The sequence below is a fragment of the Lytechinus variegatus genome, chromosome 10 (assembly GCF_018143015.1).
Source record: "Lytechinus variegatus isolate NC3 chromosome 10, Lvar_3.0, whole genome shotgun sequence".
NCBI classification, from domain to species: domain Eukaryota; kingdom Metazoa; phylum Echinodermata; class Echinoidea; order Temnopleuroida; family Toxopneustidae; genus Lytechinus; species Lytechinus variegatus.
This window is the reverse complement of record NC_054749.1, coordinates 2,646,186-2,669,489: the sequence shown is the minus strand read 5'-3', so window position 1 is coordinate 2,669,489 and position 23,304 is coordinate 2,646,186. Positions and strand designations below refer to the sequence as shown.

Sequence of the window (23,304 nt, the reverse complement as noted above, 5' to 3'; positions counted from 1 at the left end):
CTAAGTTCATTGACCCTAAATGACCTTTGACCTTGGTCATGTGACATGAAACTCTAATAGAATCTTTAGTAATACTTGATTAACCTTATGGCCAAGTTTCATGAACTAGGTCCATATACTTTCTAAGTTATGATGTCATTTCAAAAACTTAACCTCAGGTTAAGATTTGATGTTGACGCCGCCGCCGCCGTCGCCGCCGCCGTCGGAAAAGCGGCGCCTATAGTCTCACTTTGCTTCGCAGGTGAGACAAAAATCATTAAAAAGTCAAGTGTAAAACAATACCGAAAGTTACAGCTGGTGTGCCCCTCCAATTGACCAACCTACGACTGGGAAACAGTTGTAGCTTACACTTTTTTAAACAGTATTAATTTTAATCTTTATCAATAAGTGAGAAAATTTCATTTCCTGTCAAATTGAAATTGAAACTTTATTTACCACAATCTTCATAAAAAACATACAAATCAAGAAGTATGAATATTTCAATAAAATACATTATAACAAAAGTGAGTATATTTAAGAATAGTGGAAGGATCACTGAGAAGTTACAAGGAACTTATAAGTTAGTGATCCTGAAATTAACACAAAACAACACAATTAAAAAAAAAAGTAATATAAATCAGAAGCAAATAGATAGACAAACATCATACACTATAAACATGATCGGTGAATGCATGACGTAAGATTATTAATAAAAAAAAGCAGGATAAAATCAAAAGTGAATAAGAATCAAGTTAATATTTTTTATGTAAACTTAATTTGCACATTTGAACAGTAGATGGATGGATGGATAAATGGTATTTATTGAAACGAAATCAAATTTGCAGCCAAAGGCTGAATTACATAAATTTGAACAGAGTAAAATTACACAATACATTTACCAACAAATAATTAAAAAAAATCATACAGTAATGCATAATATACAGATGGGGAATACAGAGAGAGGGTATATAAACAAAGTAGTAACGCCAGAAAGTCATTATCATACCACCAAAACTTGCATAATCTGACCTTCCACTAGTTGAATATCTCTCAAAACTGAAGCAATTTTTTAAGCAAGATTATGCAAAACATGTGGAATACCTCTCCTTAATCAAATTCCTCCCAGGTTGAACAGGTTTTTTTATGGGGGGGGGGGCAAAGTTAACTTGATTAAAATGCAGGATTGTTGATTGTTTAAAAATTTTCTGGGTAGTTAAAATTAACCCCAATGCCCACTTGAGCTGAGTGGTCCCCGCGCAAAACCTTATGGAATTACATAATTCAGATATCAACAGGTTAACAGACTACATGCATTACGATAATTCCACACACACTTACTCTGCCCAACTTCACAATTATTCCCTGATGTCCCAGCATAGCAGACACAGAAATAACTAGCTCCATTCTGCGTTGGTGAACAGGTAGCTCCATTCTGACAAGGTGAATCGGCACAAGCTGAGGAAAGGAAAAGGGATGTTGAAAGCGTCAAGTAACATTACAAACATCTTATTTTAAAAAAAAAATAATTGATAAATGAGTGTTATTCTACATATTGTTCATATGGATAAAAAGACACCCACGCAGGAAAAAAAATCAAACTCATGTAGCTATCAGAGAAATATCTGAGAAACAATTCATCAATGAATTGTTGAAATATTTCATTTTAAAGAATAATCAGATATTGATGTGTGTTTTTCTATTGTTCATATGGATAAAAAAAAGACATCCAGGAAAAAGAAAAAATGAAACTCATGCAGACACTTTTAAGCTATCTGAGGTATATGTAGGGGAAGGCGGGGTAAGTTGTGACAGTTTTTGCTTTTTGCATGTTAGAATTGATATGATTAATAATCTTGTCGAAATAAGTACCTTGCCTTGAAATTTAATTCTTCTGAAATATTTTCCACCTATATATAACTTTCTATCCCCACACTGAAAGTCATCGTGACCTTTGAAAAAAACGGTGTCAAATGGCTCAACTTGCCCCATATATGGGGTAAGTTTGAGCCACCTTCTGGGGTAAGTTGAGCCACAAAAAATATGTACAAAATGTATGGGGGGAGAACCAGCATGTCAATTTTTTGTTTAAAGTCTTTTCACTTGCTAATTCTATATAAATACTAACATCCTGTAAAAGGAAAAGAGCAGTCATGTAAATTTGCTCCTTTCAGCCTGCATTTCAATTGATTTTTATGGTTTGTTTTTAAGATACATTACCATAGGAATTACCATGGCTCAACTTGCCCCATGCTGTTTGGCTCAACTTACCCCAGTCCGAACTTAGTGCGATAATTTTGTATCCACACATTTATTATGCATCCATCATATAAAAGACTATGACAAGAATGAAGATCCATACCTGGACTAATAATGTTGTTATCATGTCTTTATTATATTTAAAGACGTGTGTGTTTATAAAGCACTTATCTATTTCACACTCTTTTTTACTTTTTTGGCTGAAATTCATATTTTTCCGTCTAAAAAACTACTTTTTGTTTCAAAGTTGGAAACAATGTGGTGGGGTTAGGGGTTATGCTATGGGTCATCAATACATGACACCACCACAATGTCTGACTCATTCATTATTGGCCTGGGGCTGGTGGCTCAACTTGCCCCTATGCTCAACTTACCCCGCCTTCCCCTAATAAAAAAAAACGTCTCTAAATTAACTCCTAGGACACTTATGAAACATTTATAAGTATTTGGAATAGATTGGGATGGCGTTTCGCATCGCTTATTTTTTCAATTTTTTGACACACTGAATAATGATTTTAGGGTGCAATATTTTCAGGAGGGGATTTTTGCAACATATACAGTTAATTGTACTTTCAGAAATAATCAAGATACATACAAAACAAGTAAACCAACTCTTGAATATTGAACACTTACCTCTTAGCTTTACACCTAATAACATCACAAAATGATAATTTAATCTCCCAATTTATGGTAAAACCTTTATTGACACGAGGGCAGTGTTACTCCAGTTTCAGGAATATTCAATATACACACATAACAAGTAATCAAACTCTTGAATGATATACACATATCTCTTAGCTTTGAACTAGATTATAACGGTATGAAACCAAATCTTACTTGTGATATCAACCGGCTGGCTACAGCTTGCTCCAATAAATCCAGCGCGGCAGTTACACACATAGGTAGAGTCACCAGTCCTTACACATGTACCTCCGTTCAGACACGGTGATGATATGCAGGGATTGGCCACTGTATACATTAACATTCAAAAAAATGGATGATCTTATACATTCAGACAAATATAACAAGGAAGAATCGACCACAAATATTATACAGCGAGCTCTCGCTAAATATATTATGCTGGATGGGGGTGATTACAGAGAGGGTGATGATATACAGGAGTTTGCCACTGTGCGCTTGGGCTCTGGATTCGTACAGGATCCCAAGGGGGTTTAACACAGGAAAGTTCCGGTTTTCACCGTGCCCAGCGTTTCACTGGTATGTTGCGGCTTTATTACGGAGCTGATGCTAGGCAGGGTCAAAGACAACACTGTGGCCGTACAAAAGCAGCAAATTTTTTACGATTGTCAACGAGAATAATCACAGTTTCTCAAATCTATAAAGAAAAGGAGAGTTGCTCTCCCTGTGAAGTATGACTTTCAAGACCGGTGGTCTGAAAATACGTCAGAAAAAAAGGGTCATTATGACTGCTGGGGAAAGTTGCTTTCCCCTCTGAAACAATCTGCACGGCAAATTGACTGCACATGTGTGGGCGGAATCTCATGTAATAAAGATCGGGGAAATATGAAATAAAATAATGGAAAGTGAAATATATTCAGACGAATAGAACATGGAATCAAACGCAAATATTCTCCAACAAGCCCTTTCCCTTGCTATATATGTTGGATGGAGAGTGGTTGCAATGTGCCAGAGTACATGGGCTATGCGGATATTTGATATATATTTGGCATTATGCATCTATAGCAATCCACTCAGTGCATTGTTTTAACATTTCCGTTTGTCATTAAATTGATTTTTCACGTATTGCTTTCTTTTTAATGATCATATTGTACATATTCTTGTACTTTTTAATAAATGTGACCAAAGTGAATTTGTATTCGACTTGATTTTGGATTAAAGGGACCCTTTTAGCAGGACAGAATGAAATGGTAATACAATTAATTAACCAAAATGAATATATTCTTGATTTTCAAAGATGACAAATTTGAAAATAATCACTGTCTATGTTTCTAATAGAGCAAAATTAATAAATGCTTGAATATGATAATCTCATATAGAAGTTTAACATCTTACACCTTTGAAGTTGGGTTGACAAGTATAGCTATATGCATTGGCTATGTTTCTAATAAAGTTGAATTAATAAACAATTGAATATGATTACCTTGTATAGGAGTTTCACATCTTGCGCCATTGAAGTTGGGTTGACAAGTACAGCTATATGCATTGCTTAAGTCATTACATATACCTCCGTTGAGACAAGGGCTGCTAATACACTCATCTATGTATGAGAAGATCAGGAGGTTATTGCTTAAAACCTTCAAACCATTTTTAAATAGATGTAAGAGGAATAAAACTCTGTTATAAAATAAACAAGTTTTTTTCTCTCCAGCAGCTTAATATATTGGCTCTGACCAGATGTGACACTGAACACTACTTTGAGCAAAAATCAGTACAAGTACAAAAGAAAATAATGGTTTGGTGGTTATTGCCATCGCCAAAAGAGTAGTTTTATAATTGAAGTAGCTACCTTGGACATATACAACCAGTATGAATTATGATTATCATAATCGATCTAAAGACAAAGATAAATAAAATTCCTGTCTAGTATTATCAGTTGTAATATCATTACTACTACTACTACTACTGTCAATAATTCAATATGATGATAATAAAAACAATAAGAAAATTGGTAATCGGTATACTACTAATACCACCACTATCGGTTAACAGGGATCCGTCATGGACTGGTTTGGAATCACAAAATTCATTCTTCTTTTAATGTCACAGTGTTATATGTTATTTATTATTATTTTTATCATTATTTTAAATTTTGTAAGTTCAATTCTTTGAAATATTGATTTTTTTTTGCTTTATGTTGAACAAAGTTCTTTCATTTCCCTTGTTCTTTCAATCCACATGAAACAAATTTCTTTAAATGCATAACCACTGTGCATCCCGACCAAAGAAAATACTATAATAAAATAATTTCAATACTTGCAGAAACAAACCGCAATTTTTCATAAAAGAATGAAATACTAGTATACTCACTATTGTTGATTTGGCAAGTGTCACCACTAAATCCAGGAGCACAATTACAGGCAAACCGGCCGTTACCATCGATGCACACACCACCGTTAGAACATGGGTTTGACAAACATTGATTACCATCTGATAAAGAAGAAAAGTTTATTTGATAGATCTAATTGAAACCCAATTTACTTAAAGGTAAATGCTAGTTTTGGTAACGATATCAAAATGAGTTTGTACAGAATCCAATGAAATGACCACCAAAGTGCCTGTTTGTATAAATAAAACGCATGTGCCAAAGGATTCTGGAAGAAATTGTGTAATTGCTGAGAAATCAGCAAATAAGCACAGGATTTGAGTAGGGCGTCGGGCCCGACGCTCTAAGCAATAATTATACATTGTCCCACGTGCGCTTATCTGTGTTGGGGATCTTCGGTGTGAACATTTTTCAGCGTAGATTTCAAGATTTCACAAAGTTCAGTTAATGTAACTGTACCAGATCTAGATCCTCAATGATATACTGACAATTAAGCCCTTTTTTACAGACTTTCTCATGAAATCAGTGTTTACTGCAACTACTGGAATTTCTCTTTAATTGGTTTCTTTGCTTAAACCTGGCTCTGATTCAACCCGTACAACTCTCTTTCCAAACAAGAAGTCACCTATCAAATTAATACTTATTGCAAATTCATACTTGGATGATGAAATTATTGAACTACACGTAATATAGAACTACCCATTATATAGCACTTCTCATTTTTCTTGATTCTATTTGCCTGTTTTGACGCAAGTGTTGTAAAGCTTTAAAACATATTTTCAAATTAAGTTTTATTGGCAGGTACATTGTAGCCAAAAGAAGACAACTTTTCTCAAAGTATTTTTATATTGCAATAGTGATGTGTTGTGTAAATGAATATATTTTTGTACCCAACTCACATGACATATGCAGTTATTTTTCATGTGGAAATCTCTTTTGTTATGATAAAATCATATTGACATGTGTATGTATGTGAATCAATTGGGAGCTAAATATCTTCAAATGCCTGCATTCAAGGACCAATAACACAATCTTTAATCATTTATTCTCCATTTTTCCAGATATGCATAAATTCCACGTGGAAAATATGTATTATAAATTTGTACATTTCTTTTAACTGTAATTTTCAAATATCTATGCAATGATTTTGCATTATATATATTTTTTTCTGTTGGAAATCTACATTGAATTGAATCTCGACACATAAGGTGATTTCAAGAGCTGTGTTGACCTTTTGGTGTTGGTGTTCGGTTAATTTTTACAAGAGTATAGCACCAAACACAAAATGAAGGTGGTCCCGAAAAGTCTTTCACTAGTTGAGATGTCAATAGTGTGATCTGGATCAGTTTTACAAACTCAGAATAGGTTTTGGAGCTAGGGGATGCAGTCCAATCTGTGCTTCCAACGCCAACACCGGACTTGAAATTACTCAATTAACTCACCAAACTGACATTGGTTTCCACTATATCCAAACTGACAGGCACACAGGAAACTACTTGGATTGGCTGGGTTGACGCTGCATGTACCGCCATTCAAGCATGGTGCTGTAGTGCAGGGGTTGACTGAAGCGGGTTGACAAAAGAGAAACAGAAAGTTGTTACATGTTCCAGCAAAGAGAATGATACCAAAATTTTATTCAAATTTGATTTTTTTTCTGTTAAAAAAATACCGTGTGATTTCATTTATTATTCTAATTCTGCTTCAGCGCTCAAAAATTAGGCAGTAGACTTACATGTACATGGATGTTTCATGTTCATGAATATTCACAAGGTGTAATATTTGATGAAATAAACCATGAGGTATCATTTTCTTTATATATTAATGCCTTGTGGATATTCTTTCAAATGTTCAATTTCAGTTTACTATAAAGAAATGGTGTCTCAACAAGTAGATTTAGTAGCAAATATTCTTTTCTGACTTTCTATTAAGAGTTTATTTCATACAAACAAACCAAAAGATCATTATTACTATAACACATAGATCAATTCTTTGGCATCTGTTGTATGTACAATGCCCAAATATGCTACTGTAGAAAACTGAATAGAACCTATGCATTGATGTCACTGCGCCGCCATCTTGGAGGCTGAAGCCATTGCCTTGCATGTGTCAGTGATCTGCAGCTGGTGCATCTCTGACAATTATTTGTACGCATATTCATACTTCCCCCGAGGAGGGCGCTATGAGCTTATGACGTCGCATGCATATTAAGGTATATACAATGGGTCACTCACCAACAGCAAATGCACAGGTTTGTCCAGTGTAGAACTGGGTACAGGTGCATGTGAATCTATTCACTCTATCAACACAGGTGCCTCCATTTAGACAAGGGCTAGAAGCACACTCATCTAAGAGAAACAATAATATAAATTCATATTAAACTGCTGTTAATTTGCAAACAATTGGAAAATTGAAATGATGGCTTGTGATGTTCGTAAGTAAATCCGCCATCCAAATGTCAATATTAATAATTTTTTGGTCGGAACAAGAAATACAATGTGCCTACAAACAATAATCACATATTTATACACGTCACAAATGCTATAAAAAGAGACCAATCTATATTACACGTGTGTAAAACAGTCAGATGCCTAAAACCTAATAGAACTGATGTCGATGATACACGTTAACATTGCCTATTTGGCAAAAATTATATCTCAACTTTTCCATGGAATAAAGAAATAGAGCCATAACCTGTGGTTCAAACTACCTCATAGAAAAGGAAGAAAAATCATTAGTTGCTATTCTCTTGAGGTTAAGCCTTTACAAAAATAAACTTGAAAATGAGTAATTTACTGATATTTATTTGACAATTGGTGCCCTGGAATCCTGGTTGGCAGATACACTGGTATCCGTTATTTATTCTCGTACAGGTTCCGGCATTCTGGCATGGGTTGGAGATACATGCATCAGGTACTATAACAAAAGATCAGAAGACTTGGATAAGTTGTAAGCATTATTTTTTTATATATCCAGGTGAGTGTTTCATAAAGCTGTTCGTAAGTTAAGAGCAACTTTAAGAGTGACCGGTGATCATTTCTTATGGTAAATGGTAGATTCATTGATGCTGGTTTAGCATGTAAGAAAGGATCACCAGTCATTCTTAAAGTCGCTCTTAACTTACAAACAGCTTTATGAAACAACCCCCGGGGGATTTTTACATATCAAATATGAATATGAACTTAGAATTACCAGGGATACTGAAATTTGCATCAGACAAAAAGGTACATACCTGAAGGATTGTATTGAAAATCCCAAAATATACAATTGTAGAATTAATAGTCAGATTAATTGAGTTCAGTCAAATCCTTCTTGGCAGCCAACTGTCTCAAATCAAACCCATCATTCTATGTTTCCCATGGTTGGCCTCAATAGACAGTTTTGACTGTTTACGGCCTTACGTGAATCAACGTTGCCTGAATGAAGTCTTGCACACAAAAATGTCACACTGTCAGTAATTGAAAATACAAAGTAGAACAATATATAGGGAAAGAGAAAGAAAAGGTAGAAAATTGTAGCTCCATTAATCTTACCTAGTGGAGTTTCACATCGAGTTCCGATGAAGTTTGCGGGACAGTTGCACAGAAAAGCGTTGACTTGATCAAGACACTGTCCTTGGTTTAGGCAAGGATTACTGCCACATTCATCTGTATTTGGTGAGGGGATATACGACATATGTTCAAATCATCAGTTTGTATCTGCCACAAGTAATTGCAGTATATGACTCATAATGTGTTATTAAAATAATACAGTAAAGGGGGAAAAACACTAAAAATATTTACATACAATGTGTGTCATTTTCAACAATAAAGGGAAAAAGGGAGCAATTTAAACACAAAAGGATTTATTAAAGATACATTTCCCTTAAAGAAGTTGGATAAAATATTATTGCCACAGTAACTTGTTCTCATAACAGCAAATACTCACTGATGTTGGTTTCACAACGCGTTCCAGTATACCCTGGCAAGCACATACAGGTAAAGCGGTTGTTTCCATCAATACAGCTACCAGAATTCAGACAAGGATTTGAAAGACACTGATTGGGATCTCCATTTAAAAAGAAAGGAAATAAACAATACATAGATAATACACATCATCGAGTTCAAGAGGAAAAATTATAAGCATATATGTAACATATAGCATTTATGAGGCACCAATTTATCTAGTTGCCTATTCAATGGCGCACTATATATTACCCCGGCTTTAGCTCCAGAGCAGCATTACCTTCTAAGTGGCTTTACCTTGAAAGCATCTCTCATGCCCAAGTCACAGTCTTGGGCTTCTGGACTGTTTCAAATGTAACAAGCATGTGTAATTATTTTCATTATAAACCAAACAGTAATACAAAAAAAAGTTTTTCAATTGCCCATATTCTGAACTCATGTTTACTTTAAACTCTGGCCTACATTTCTGGTTGTACTTTGGAAAACCAATCGTGGCGATAATCTTCAACATTATAGGTTCAATAGATCACCTCATCTATTACTCAGATCATCGATAACTGGTTGGGAATAATTACTGAAATAGTTTTCCTTGCCATGATAGCATGATGGGAGAGCATAGTGAACACATGCTCTTCCCCAAGTTTTGGCATTTTGTGCTTCTAGTAATTTTAGCAGAAAGATAGGCCATGGCCTTAGTAAAACAGGACTTCTGGAGGCGTTTCATGAAAGGACTTGTCAGGGGCCTGTAAACACAAAGCTAAGCAATGATCGTAGAACATTTTTCTATGTTTGATTCAAGAGTCTACAATGTACAATCAGTCGTAGAAATCAAGTGTACGATCAATCGCTAGCCTTTGTGTTATGGGCCCCAGATGTTTTATCCGACAAGTACTTTTTTATTCAACAGTTACTACGGTAACAGTGCCTCTCAGCCAATCATAATCAAGGAAAATATTGATGAAATGCCCTCCCCCCCTTCCCGCCCAAACTAGCTTTTATTAGCGTTACTTTTTTTTACATTTATTTTATTATATAATATCCAATTCACTTTTTTTTCTTTGTATATTTCAAATTATCTACATTGTAAAAAACTCTATTAATTTCATGAAAGCACTATAAGTTATAATTATCATTATTGTCAATGGGTTTGCCTTAATAGTAAATACTTCATGGCCACATGCCCAGGCCCTGACCTTGTACCCAGACTGCATTACCTTGAACAATCTCACACATAGATCCAAAGAATCCTGGCAAGCAGTTGCAGAAGAATCTATTAAGACCGTCAGTGCATGTCCCTCCATTCTGGCAAGGATTGGGTGCACAATCATTGGGGTTTATCTCACAACGGGACCCGGTATAACCATTAAAGCAACGACATGTGAAAGTCCCTGATCCGCTAAGACAGTCCCCATTCACACATGGGGATGGCGAACACAGGTCATTACGCTCAAAGCAATTAGCCCCTGTGAAACCTGTTGACGGATAGAAGATAACTATTATCAATATCAACAAAAATTAATGTGAAAGAGAACGGATATATTTGCAATTTAGCTGTTTCAAGAGTTGTAGAAATCTTCACGGGACTTCCTTATCCAATAAAATTTCTTGTGGAGTATAAGTTATTTTTAACATAAAGAGAAAAGCTTAATATTTACAATTGCTTGTAACTTTTTACAGTTACACGTAATTGTGCAATTGATTTTATGTTTTTTGTTACAAAAAACAGATGTGCACATTTTTTGCTTTAAAACATATGTACTTGAGATGGCTAAAATATATAATTTGTTGAAGTAATTTGTGATCCTGCTCACTCATGCACACAGGTTTGATTTGCCCTTGAGTGACAATGTCAGCTGAAAACGAAACAACCAGGTTAACCAACTTTAATGTTAAATATTACAAATTGCAACCAGGAACACTGTAATAATTAGATGGCAATTGGGAAAAGAAACATGCTCAAATACCAGTGAATATTCATTGGTAAAACAAATGGTGATTAAACGTTACTGTTTATATTTGATTAAGGGCATAAACAATGAAACACCGAGTCTTGCGGGTTTGAGCAATGTTATGATCTGGGCCTTGTTTCACACAGACGCATTATTATTTTGTACATGTGCATATATTCTAATGCACTGCAATTAAGAGATAGTGAAATGCTTGAGAACAAATTTAGAAAAGGGGAAAAGGAAATGTACAGGAATGGGAATTATTTAAACAGATAGCTTTTAGTTTACGTTTGAACGTTTCTACTGATGGACAGGACCTTATGACGTAGGCCAAAGATTCTCACCTTGTGGACAATTGCAGATATAGCTATTCACATTGTCAATACAAGTGCCACCATTGGCACAAGGCTGTGATGCACACTCATCTACGTTGATTTCACATCGGATACCTGTGTAACCCAAGCGACATTGACACGTGTACCGGGCTAAACCATCCAGGCAGGTGGCTCCATTTAGACAAGGTGAGCTCAGGCATTCATCGATGTTGGTCTGACAGAAAACCCCAGTGAATCCCTGATTGCACTGGCAAATGTACCTGTTGAAACAATTGAATGATTGTCAGTCATACTCCTGGTCAAAGTAAAGGACGTGTTTCCCCCTTTGCAGTGGAACTCATCCCTACTGTATCTAAGGTAGGCATTTATTAAAGTTTGCCTTCGTTTTCATGTAATTGGGGATTGATTGCTAATTTCTAGTAAATGTCAATGTTACTGAACTACAATGGAATGACTGAACTTTGATTTGAACCAACAAAGTTTTCATCAGAGAGACTTTGCTTCCACACTAGATTTCAAAACACATTGATTGATTACTATTACAGTAACTTTGCCATCTGATGGTAACTTCCCTGAAATCCTTGATTCTGATTGGTTGATTAGCATTGTTGGTAATTAATTACCACTGCAGTTACCACTGGATGGCAAAGATACTATAACAGGGATTTGTATGCAACAGGGCCCTGATTTACAGACATCACAAACTTCACATCTCTTGTCAACATCAATGAAAGTTAGATAGAAAGGAGTTCTAAATTTCACATGCTACATCAACATCAATGAACATAAAACGGAATGCAATTTCTTCATGAGTTTGATACTAGGACACAGGTTTTATCAAATCATGTGTTTACTTATACTAACCCTTGTTGCTGTGTAAGGCAAGCACCGTTTTGACATGGATTACTCTGGCATGGTGAGGTTGACAACTGACAAAATATTCCCCCGTAGCCAACAGGACACTGACAGATGAAAGAATTCACTCCATCAATGCACGTTCCTCCATTTTGACAAGGTCCACTTGAACATTCCTGTAGTAAAGTGATGTAAATATTTGGTAATCTTTCCATAATATCACTACTGTAACTACTAAAAACTTATTTTAACATGATACAGGTGTCAGACATTGATCTCAAACTTTTCTAGATATTTCATAATAACATTAAACATGATTGTCATTCAAAATATATAACTTGCCCAATAATAATATTTAAGTAGTGATCACTTTAACTAATGAGTTTAAAATTGGAATACATAAAATATCCATATAGCTTGGCCCATTCCAGCCATTCTGTAAAGCATTTTCATGATTCTGCATCCGCTCTGATTGTATGGATACAATCATCATATGTATGAAAAAGTATTCCTGTTACTCTTGTTAATCGGTCATGCTGTGAACAATACAACATCACGGAATCATAGTATCACAATTACTTTGAAACACATAGGCCCATATTCTAAAGTCAGGTTTAACTTAATCTCAGCTTTAAAGTTGTGGTTTAAGTATTGATAGCCAATTGTTACATAAATAATTAACAGTCGAGATATCTTATTTCAGCTCATTTGTCTTTCAAATCATTCATAATTTTATAGGAAGTAAAAATACATGATTGCCTTCACCATTGATGAATCAGGAAAGAGCACAGTAACATAAGAAACATACAACTTAATAAAAATTTTGACATTTTTGGCTTCTTATAATTTTGGCACAGAGTTAGAGCATGGTCTAAGTCAAACCTGACTTCTGAATACTGGCCATATTGTCTCAATAAATATTGTGTAACAGGTTCAATACCTGGATATTAATTTGACACTGTTGACCTGTGAATCCATTGGTGCACTGACACCGATAAGTTGTGGACAAGGTTTGGCAGGTTCCGCCATTCAAGCAGGGGTTGTTCGCACAGAAATTCGAAATCTGGCAGAGGTTACCAGAGAACCCTGCCAGACACGTGCACGAGAACGTGTTCAATCCATCCACACATGTGCCTCCATTCTGACAGGGGTTCTGCACGCAGTCGTTGCTGTTTGTTTCACACCTAATTCCAACAAATCCACTGACACAACTGCAGGTGAAGAAGCCATTGTTGCTGTTGCATGTACCTCCGTTTAGGCAAGGAGAACTTGAACAAGCATTCGGGGTAATCTCACACCGTTGTCCCTAAAAAGGAATAAAAGTAAATAAAAGTGAATATATTTCAAAACAAATCTTTTTTCCTTTTCTTGTAATCCTTTCCTTTTGATTTAAATCAGCAAAGGCATTAGGCATGCATAAACTTCTTCGCATTTAGAATTTTAGCATGTAAAGTTGTGAGATGAAAAAAAAAATGAAGATAAGTTAGAAGTTGCCTAGTAGAGCAAGCAATACATTGATTCTGTATGACTGCATACATTGTCATTATAGATTATCCACAATTCCATTCTTTACTGTGGTAAATTGAAATGATGTACACTCTAGGCTAACTTGCTAGCCCACATATCAGGGGGTGGGGTTGCCACGATATTTTGATATGGGTAAAGTGACCAAAAGGAGACATATTACTCTTGATTGGATTATAGGAGTATAATAGAGCAACATGGCCCAGACATACTCTTCTTCCTTTTTCTTTTCTATTTTCCTCTAGTTTTTGCCTTTGTTCACTAGTTCAAAAGCTAAGGGCAGTAACCCCCATCCCCCTGTGATGCTGCCAAATGTAATCAAAATGTATTCATGCATAGCTCATCAAACAACAAATTATATGTTCCACTATTCTAGAAGCACAAAAATCATGCTGAATGAATAACACCATGTTTGAAGGTCTGAATGATGGTACAGATAACGTGATACAGATTTATGGTTCATTTACAATGATTTAATACCATGTTTACCATTTGCATATGCAAAACAAATTGACTACTTACTGTGAAACGTAGCAGACAAGCACAGGTGTAAAAATTAATTCCATCACTGCAAGTACCTCCATTCAAACAAGGGTTTGAGGTGCATTCGTTGATATTCACTTGACAATTAACTCCACCAAATCCAAGGGGGCAATTACAGCGATATGACCCTTGGAGATTAGTACATGTCCCACCATTGAAACAGGGTTGGTTCTGAGAAAAATATGGTAAATAAAATATTTCATTGGAAATATTTCAATTTCCATACAACAGAAAAATGTGTCAAGTAAAGTTCTTTCTGGAAACAGATTGATACATTTCATCCCTACCAAAAAGAAATTTCTTAATGTTTGTTGTACATGGTGATAAGTCTGTATAGATATGTAATGACAACAAAATCTATAATAATGAATCAATTTTATTGTATTATCAACAAAATATTTCAAATCATCCACTCTCTTATTTTGTTGTTGATTATATATGTTATTAGACCAAAGAAAGAGACGACTGAATATTCGTTATGATAGAAAACCGTAATGGTGCTTCAGAAAACTTATTTTGAATTTCACTCAGAGGTAATATTAGCATTTACAATAATGTTTAAATTATGCAATAGGGCTATTTCTCTCAATTTCTTTTTAATGTACAAAGGGCACATTATCTTTGGACATGTTTTTGTCTTGATTAAACGAGTATTCTCATTAACTGGCTCCAATAATCACATATTTTCATCCCTATATGATTTCATCAAATATGCTTTTAGAAAGATTTGTGAGATATTGCTTGTAAATTTCTTTGTTAACGTTTAAACTATCTTGATATACAATATTTTGTTATAAGTATTATATATAAAGTAATCTACATTAATAAGTCTGTTTGAAGGACCTCCACAAGGCAACTCTGTATTATTAATATAGTTTTTTAATCATGTTGGGAAAAAATATGAATTTAGTACTTTCATATGGCATTCTCTTTAGAAGGTTGGGTTAAAGAAGAAATTCATATAGCATGCACTCTAAGAAATTCATTAACAAACAAATATTAAAGTTGGTTAAAATACCAACCTATCAACAGTTGGTCAAAACAAATTTGCACGTTAAATATGAAAAGGGATTTTTTTTATCAACAGTTCAAACTTTAACATCTTTTAAAACAATGTGCAGCGTAAACTGCTTGAATTCCACACATCAGCCACCCTTACCTGGCATTCATTGACGTCTGCAGAACAAAATATCCCGGTCCATGTGGAAGGGCAGGTACAGGTAAAGCTACGGAAGCCCTCATTGCAGGTACCTCCATTTCTGCAGGGGTTACTGGCACATTCCACCCCATCTATGGGGTTCTCACAGTTCACACCATTGAAGTTTTGCAGGCAAATACAGACGTAGTTGTCATTGTTCTGATTGTTGCTGCACATGCCACCATTTAAGCATGGGTTTGATGTACATGGTGGGTTAACTTAATATTGAAAAAAAAGAAATGCAAAACGGATGTTTGTATTTGCAAATGTTAATGCTAATGAATACAGACATTGCAGATTAATAAAAAGAAAATGTTACAACATGGAATTGAAAAGAAGATGTTAATGTATTCCAAACGCCTTCTGGAGATTTTTTTGTTTACTATTCAATTTGACCCAAATTTTCAGGAGAAAACTTATTTCAGTCATATGGGAATAACAAGAAATGGATTAAAAATCGAAAGTCTTTTTTCATGTGACATTATAAGCCACTTCCAGCTTCATATCTTTGCTGATGGTAACATATCTGTATATTCATGTCCACAAGTTATCAGCAAAAAATATATTTTACTGATTTCATCCTTTATATGTCAATGGTGTTCAGTGAATTTACCAGTATTTTGCTTCCTCCTTATAATGCAATAGTAAAAAGGATCCTAAATCCTAATTAAGAAGAGAGCAAACTAATGCAACAGTCACATTTCCCTTGCATTGCCCACACTGTTTGTCCAAATCAGCCGATTTATCTATTTTCATTCGAAACACCTATATATGTAGCTGGTACAAAAATGTTAAAACGACTGTTTTCGACTCGCCGTATAGCCACCATGGGGAAAATGTGACCGCGCCATTAATTGAAATTGAATACTTACATAATTCACAACGTACGCCCCTAAAGTTTGGTTGACAATTACAGAAGAATGAATTAACCTGGCTGACGCAGTTACCACCATTGAGGCAAGGAGAGCTGGTACATGAATCAAGAACTATCAAAAAAGAAAATAAAGAGGAAATTCATCAGCTTAATAATGAGCATTGCATTTTCAATAACAACTACTTTCAATTACGTTTGTACTTCTTAATCATCCTATCATAAAAAAATGTAGAACACTGAGAGACATAGTTGAGATGTATTGAGCACATGATAAGAGTGAAATAATGTAGGCCTATTATTCATAACAATCAACATCAACAGGGTTCACAGAATGTAAGAATGACCATCTGATTGGGATTTTCTACATAATAATAATAGGCATTTATATAGCGCCATCTATCTAGAAATATTCTATTCCGAGGTGCGTTGTTATTACTATTACCCCGGCTTTAGCTCGAACTGCCTCTCAGCGCTCATGCATTCAAGGAAATCATCCTGCCGGGTACCCATTCACCTCACCTGGGTCGCCATTCGCCTCACCTGGGTCGAGTGCAGCAGTGTGGATAAATTTCTTGCTGAAGGAAATTACGCCATGGCTGGGATTTGAACCCACGACCCTCTGTTTCAAAGTCAGAAGACTTATCCCGGCACTGGGCCACAACGCTCCATACATGGTTGCTTCCCTACTGTTGGCTCAGCCCTCATCCCCCCGGGAAAATTTCAAAACAGTTCCGAGGGCCCTGATTAATTATTGATATAAAAGAATGTGCGTTAATGAATTATTGTACTACATGTATATTTAATAGTGTTAATCTAATTACCTGAAATGTCAATTTGATTACCTGAAATCTGAGGGTCTCTCCCTCCTTCAAAATGAAGGCGATTATGCAAAATGGACCAAATAATTCCAAAGTTCTTTAGCATATAACATACACAAAGTACTTTATTATTAGTAATATGACAGATGATTCATCTCTAGAATACAATGGCGCATAAAGAAAAATCCTTTTTTCTGAAAAGACAAGGAAACTGCATTTTGACATTCTAAAATTCCAGCAAATAGATCAGAGCCCCGTCTTACAAAGAGTTGCGATTGATCCAATCAATCGTAATTCTATGGAAATCCATCAATGTCATAATTTTTTCTGCAGAAAATTTGCACAATGTCCTATGTAAACAAAGAGAAGCACACTGAATTGTCAAGAAAATGATAAATGCATGAATATACATCATAATTAGAAAATATTTTGAACGAACATGCATAATGTTGCTGGCCGTCCATAGTTGTGCTTGATTGGATCAATCGCAACTCTTTTTAAAACTTGGCCCAGAAAACTTACCAGTTTCACAGCGAATACCGGTGTAACCCACTACGCACAGACAGGAGTAACCATTGACTGCATCTATACACCTTCCACCATTGAGACAAGGCCCAGAAGCACACTCATTGATATCTAAACAAGGAGGAAGTATGAATAGCATTATTTATTACGTGCATCGGAATAAATGGTGTTAATGATTTGAATTGATTTGTTCCCATAAACCTTGTGCAAATGACGTCACAATCTCATAGCACCCTCCCTTGGATGACATGGGAATAAGAGTAAACAGAGTTGTCAGAAACATGCCAAATTCAGATTACAATGCAAACAAAGGCAATGGCTTTAGCTTCCAAGATGCATAAAGGTCTATGCATTGTTTTTATTTTGAAGGGCCAAATTACATCTTTTAAACATAAATGTTACTTATATCCCTTGTTCGTATAAGTGGATGTCAAATGCTTTAGAGTTTACCACAAGATAAAAGGTAAGCCAACTATTGGCTAATATCACATTCCATGCTATCAAGAAATTGCACAGCTAATTTGTCACCCCCCCCCCCCCATGTCCATATCAGCCATTTATCACAATGAAAATCAGCATGAATGTCACCCACAAATTAATCTAAAGGAATGTACAGTCAATTCATCAAAAAATATTATACAATAACTAAAGCTAAAAAAATACGGCTAGATTTTGTTCTGGATTCTCTTTTTAAGATTTGTGTACATTAAACAAATTTGTAGTATCATCCCCAACTGTATATATATTTTTATTTTAAATTTTATTTGATTTCATATTCATTTGGGTATTTTTTTACATTTTTATTCTAAATGTGTCTTCCAAGAAAATCGTTGTCAACTGCATGAAATTCATTGTTGCTGGACGTTCACAATTTTTGGTCTGTATTCTGAAGTCAGGTTTAACTCAGATTTAAAGTTGTGGTTGAAGTATAGGAAGCTAAAAGCATCAATTTTTTTTTATTAAGATGTATGTTTCTTATGTTTACTGTGCTCTTTCCTGATTCATCGATGGTGAAGACAACAATCTTGTTATACTTCCTAGACAATTATGAATGATTTGAGAGCCAAATGAGCTGAAGTATGATATCTCTACTGTTAGTGATTTATGTAACAATTGGCTCTCCATACTTAAACCACAACTTTAAACCTGAGTTTAAGTTAAACCCGACTTCAGAATACGGGCTAGAAATGCACGAAACTTCAAGGACTAAAGCAAAAGTATATTTAATCAGAAATGGCATTAGGCAAGATATATAATCAATCTTGCAGCAAATGGCTGTAAGTCTGCAAACATACTTATTGAACATGTTGTTCCAGTAAATCCAGGTGCACAGAAGCACATATACCCAAGAGGCGTGGCAGAGTTTGGTGAGCAGGTAGCCTGGTTCTGGCATGGCTGGCTGATACAACCATCCTCAGCTGACATCAAAGATAAAATCAAATGTGACATACATCGAGAGGGAAATTTGTATACATACTCATGAAGATACTATCCCTATCGAATGGTATCCATTCAGTTTATTACTTAACTATTCAAAAATGTTAATAATGTTATGAGAACTTTGTGTGACATTGATCATAGTTTTGTATCATCATATGGAGATTCAATATTTTCTTGATAATCAACTACTTTATTTAAAAAAAAAACATCTGTCAAAATCAAAGAATAATTACCATTTTGATATTGTTTGTGCATCTGTTACATTTTTTCACCACGAAAACTGTCAACCAGGACATGCTGTTTTTACTAAAACTTGCAATGGCACTGCAAATTTATTCGAGTTTGGTTATGTTGGCAGAAAGTAGATCATGGCACAAATATAAAAAATGAAATGTTATAGTTTGAATTTATATCTCAATAGGATATTGGGCTAAACCTTGTCAAGTGACCACCGGTTATTCTGACCAATGTCATGAAACTGAGAAAAAATGCCATGAATCCCAACATTCAACGTAACAAGCGTGAATGGTATCTGATGAGCAGTAAATAGTACAAAGGCTATTTACAGCATGGGCAGAGCTTACATCATGAGTGTGAAATGAAGAATTTTGTTATGGCAGTACAAGAAAACACAATGATCAATCATACAATCATCATTATCAGATTTTGTCGGTAATCTGTGACAATGTTATCTCATTAGAAAACTGAGATTGCTCAGTGTCATTTATTCAATCACATACACGTTAATGGAGAATGAACCTTTGAAACAAAGTGCTTGTGTGAAAACAGAAAAATCAAAGAAACAGATCAACGAAAGTTTGAGAAAAATCAGACAAATAATGAGAAAGTTATGAGCATTTGAATATTGCGATCACTAATGCTATGCAGATCCTCACATTGGCAATGCGACAAAGATGTGTGATGTCACTTGTGAACAACTCTCCCCTTTACATTAGTATACATTTCACTTCAATCTATCAGATCATCTGTGCTTTCCATTCAATGCTATAGGGAGCATGGAATACAGATTTTTAAAGAATACATCATGGATAAAGAGTTTGTATCACCATAAGAAAAAGCAAGAGACATTTTGGGGGTATTTTATAGTCTATCAAAGGGAAAGTTGTTCACATGTGACATCACACATCCTTGTCGCATTGCCAATTGGAGGATCCCCATAGCATTAGTGATTACAATATTCAAATGCTCATAACTTTCTCATTGTTTGTCTGATTTTTCTCAAACTTTCGTTGATCAGTTTCTTTGATTTTTCTGTTTCGTCACAAGCATACATATTCCAAAGGTTTCATTCCCCTTTAATGTTGTGTATAATACCAATGACAGATATAAACCAGATTCAATGGCCTTCAGAGGTTTGAGGAAACCTTGGTCCCTCAGTGATGCAAATGCAAGCATTATCTTTCAAGAACCATAGTTAAAACCACCTCCTTTGACGACGGTACATATTTGTTCACTTACCATCTGTAGTGAATGGAACACGGACTAATTCAAAGCTCTCCTCTGCTGTGTCAGCAGCAATGATGACAGTGTACATTGCTCCAGGATTAAGATTTGAGAACACATAGCTAATCTCGGTATTGCGTGGTGGAGCGGTTGGTAGGGTCGTTGACTGCACGACATCAGTTCCATCAAGTAAGAGAAGACGATGTGCAGTGGCCTCAGTGTTTGGACCAATGGAACTGAATACTATTTCGAAGGAATTTGACGTAACCGCACCTGGTCCAGCTGGAATTACCCTTGCTGCAAGATAAAAATAAACCTTCTTTGATCACAATTTACAAAGTAATACTGATATAGTGATAAAAAGACAAAATATAAAATAGAAATCATAGTACTTAAACAGTTAAAAGGGATTGACCGGAAGTGTGAAAATTATGAATCAGCATCAATCCTTTACGCCTGATGGGTCCATAATTTAGTATGTATTGTCCTAATAATTATCACACTTATCATAAGTAATAAATGCATACTAACCATATGTTTTACAAAGAGAAATTTACATGGAAAACAAGATGCTTGCAACATAAAATCATAAGCAATGTTAGTTTGTCTATTTAGACATGGTTTATGCAATTGCCCTAATGTATCTATTTTCATACTTACGAATAGTGCAAAGATTTCCTATCCAGTTGGTAGGACAAAGGCACATCAGAATTCCTGGAACACTCAAACAAGTCCCACCATTCTGGCAGTTCAAACCACAGACATTATTAGCTGCATCCAAGAAAAGAATTGCGGAAATAAGAGATACATACAAAGATGAAAATTGTGGGACTAGAAAACAGGTTAGGACAATTGGAAATAAAAGATTCAACCCTCAACATATCACAAATGTTATAGGATCAAAGTTGCACTTGTCAACGGATTGCATGTAATATGTCCTGGGCCCCGCAACACAAAGCTCAACGATGAATAGCAAATATGAAAGCAGACTTCAGGGCCCTATCATACGCCTGATCCGATCAATCTCAAGTATATGGAAATCCATCAATATCATAATTTTTCTTTAGGAAATTTGCTCCATGTCCTTTGAAGACAAAAGAGAAGCATACTGAATTGTCAAGAAAACAGTGCATGTATGAATATACATCATTTGTAGAAAATATTTTGAACAAACATTTGTTTTAGATGTTGACGTTGCTGGCTTTCCATAGTTGCGAGTGATCGGATCAACCGCAACTCTCTGTAAGACGGGCCCCTAATTAATTCTTGGTCAGTATTTTGAACTAAATACGCGTGTAAGGTTGATCTTGGTTGGTCAGTCTGCTTTTTATAGCGATTGATCACTAATCTTTGTGTAACGGAGCCCAGGTTGGTAAAAAAAATTCAAATTCTATAATAGTGACAAGTTTTAGGCCTTAATTACTGGCAAGAAATTTAACCTTCTTTCATGCATTTTCAAACAACAAATTTTTCAAAAAGTATATCCAATACAGACAGCCTCAGCTTGTACTATCAATGAAGTAATTCCATCCTTTATTATACTTATATTATAATGTACATAATTCATTTGTTATTTACTTTTTTAGAATAATATTGAAGCAAATAATGATTGAATAACCACTTTGAAAGAAAAAGTAACTAATATTAACGATTATAAGAATATACAACATTCATATATTGCTTACTGCAACTTTTCTAAGTAGTACCACATACTAGTATCTGGCTAAAGCATAGCTACCCCAGTCAATCTCTCAAGCATTCAGGTAATTTCTTCCTACAGGTTACCAATTTACTTCACACCAGGTGGTTGTTTCATAAAGCTGTTTGTATTAAAGTTAAGAGTAACTGGTGACCCGTTCTCACGTGGTGAATACTCACCAATAAGCTTTTAATGGTGAATATCATTTACCACAAAAACGAATCAACAGTCGTTCTTAAAGTCACTCTTAACTTACGAACAACTTTATGAAACAGCCCTCTGGTAGGAGAGAGGCAAATGTAGGTAAATGACGATATGATAAAGGAAGCAAATGCTGCAGTTGGAATTTGAACTCTGGACCTTGTGGTGCAAAGTGCGGAGACTTAACAAACGACACATACCTTGTCCACAGAGAATCCCAGTGAAAGTGGAAAGACACCGGCAGGCGAAGCTAGATCCCGTTTGTGTGCAGGTTCCTCCATTAAGACAAGGGGATGGATTACAAGGGCTGTTTACTGGAATAGACAAGAACAAAATCAATTAATATTTTTGCATTGTTTTCTTTGTCTCTGCACTCAATACCTTGATATAATTTGGGCAATTCCTCTGGGTTAGAGATTACTTACTATGAGTACAATTATGAGATGAATAGTAACAATTATGACAACTAAAAAATACTTCTAAATGTAAATTAAGTGTCTATTTTTAATGGAATCATTTTATTAACTTTTGACTGTGACTGTGGAATGTTGAGGAATGCTGCATGAAATCTGGCAAGATATTTGATTTCCACGATGGACACAGAGGCAGGATTCCTCTGTATCTTTCTCTGAATTGGTAAAGCATGTTGAATATATTCTTCAATTACTATTTATACAA

General features: G+C 35.2%; 1 protein-coding gene across 1 annotated transcript in view; it reads right to left on the bottom strand.

Annotated features, from left to right (window-relative positions):
* LOC121422569 overlaps positions 1-23,304 on the bottom strand; it is a 134,221-nt gene that overhangs the window by 25,440 nt on the left and 85,477 nt on the right. The window contains exons 58-78 of the mRNA XM_041617715.1: positions 22,827-22,940; positions 21,387-21,497; positions 20,742-21,023; positions 19,118-19,240; positions 17,820-17,933; positions 16,478-16,591; positions 15,567-15,823; positions 14,387-14,578; positions 13,281-13,646; positions 12,350-12,516; positions 11,495-11,745; positions 10,416-10,673; positions 9,185-9,304; positions 8,791-8,904; positions 8,054-8,173; positions 7,492-7,605; positions 6,703-6,822; positions 5,245-5,364; positions 4,358-4,474; positions 3,073-3,204; positions 1,318-1,434 (exon numbers count right to left, since the gene is read on the bottom strand). Coding sequence (XP_041473649.1) covers positions 1,318-1,434; positions 3,073-3,204; positions 4,358-4,474; positions 5,245-5,364; positions 6,703-6,822; positions 7,492-7,605; positions 8,054-8,173; positions 8,791-8,904; positions 9,185-9,304; positions 10,416-10,673; positions 11,495-11,745; positions 12,350-12,516; positions 13,281-13,646; positions 14,387-14,578; positions 15,567-15,823; positions 16,478-16,591; positions 17,820-17,933; positions 19,118-19,240; positions 20,742-21,023; positions 21,387-21,497; positions 22,827-22,940 — 3,423 coding nt within the window. The remainder of the gene's footprint in view (positions 1-1,317; positions 1,435-3,072; positions 3,205-4,357; positions 4,475-5,244; positions 5,365-6,702; positions 6,823-7,491; positions 7,606-8,053; positions 8,174-8,790; positions 8,905-9,184; positions 9,305-10,415; positions 10,674-11,494; positions 11,746-12,349; positions 12,517-13,280; positions 13,647-14,386; positions 14,579-15,566; positions 15,824-16,477; positions 16,592-17,819; positions 17,934-19,117; positions 19,241-20,741; positions 21,024-21,386; positions 21,498-22,826; positions 22,941-23,304) is intronic.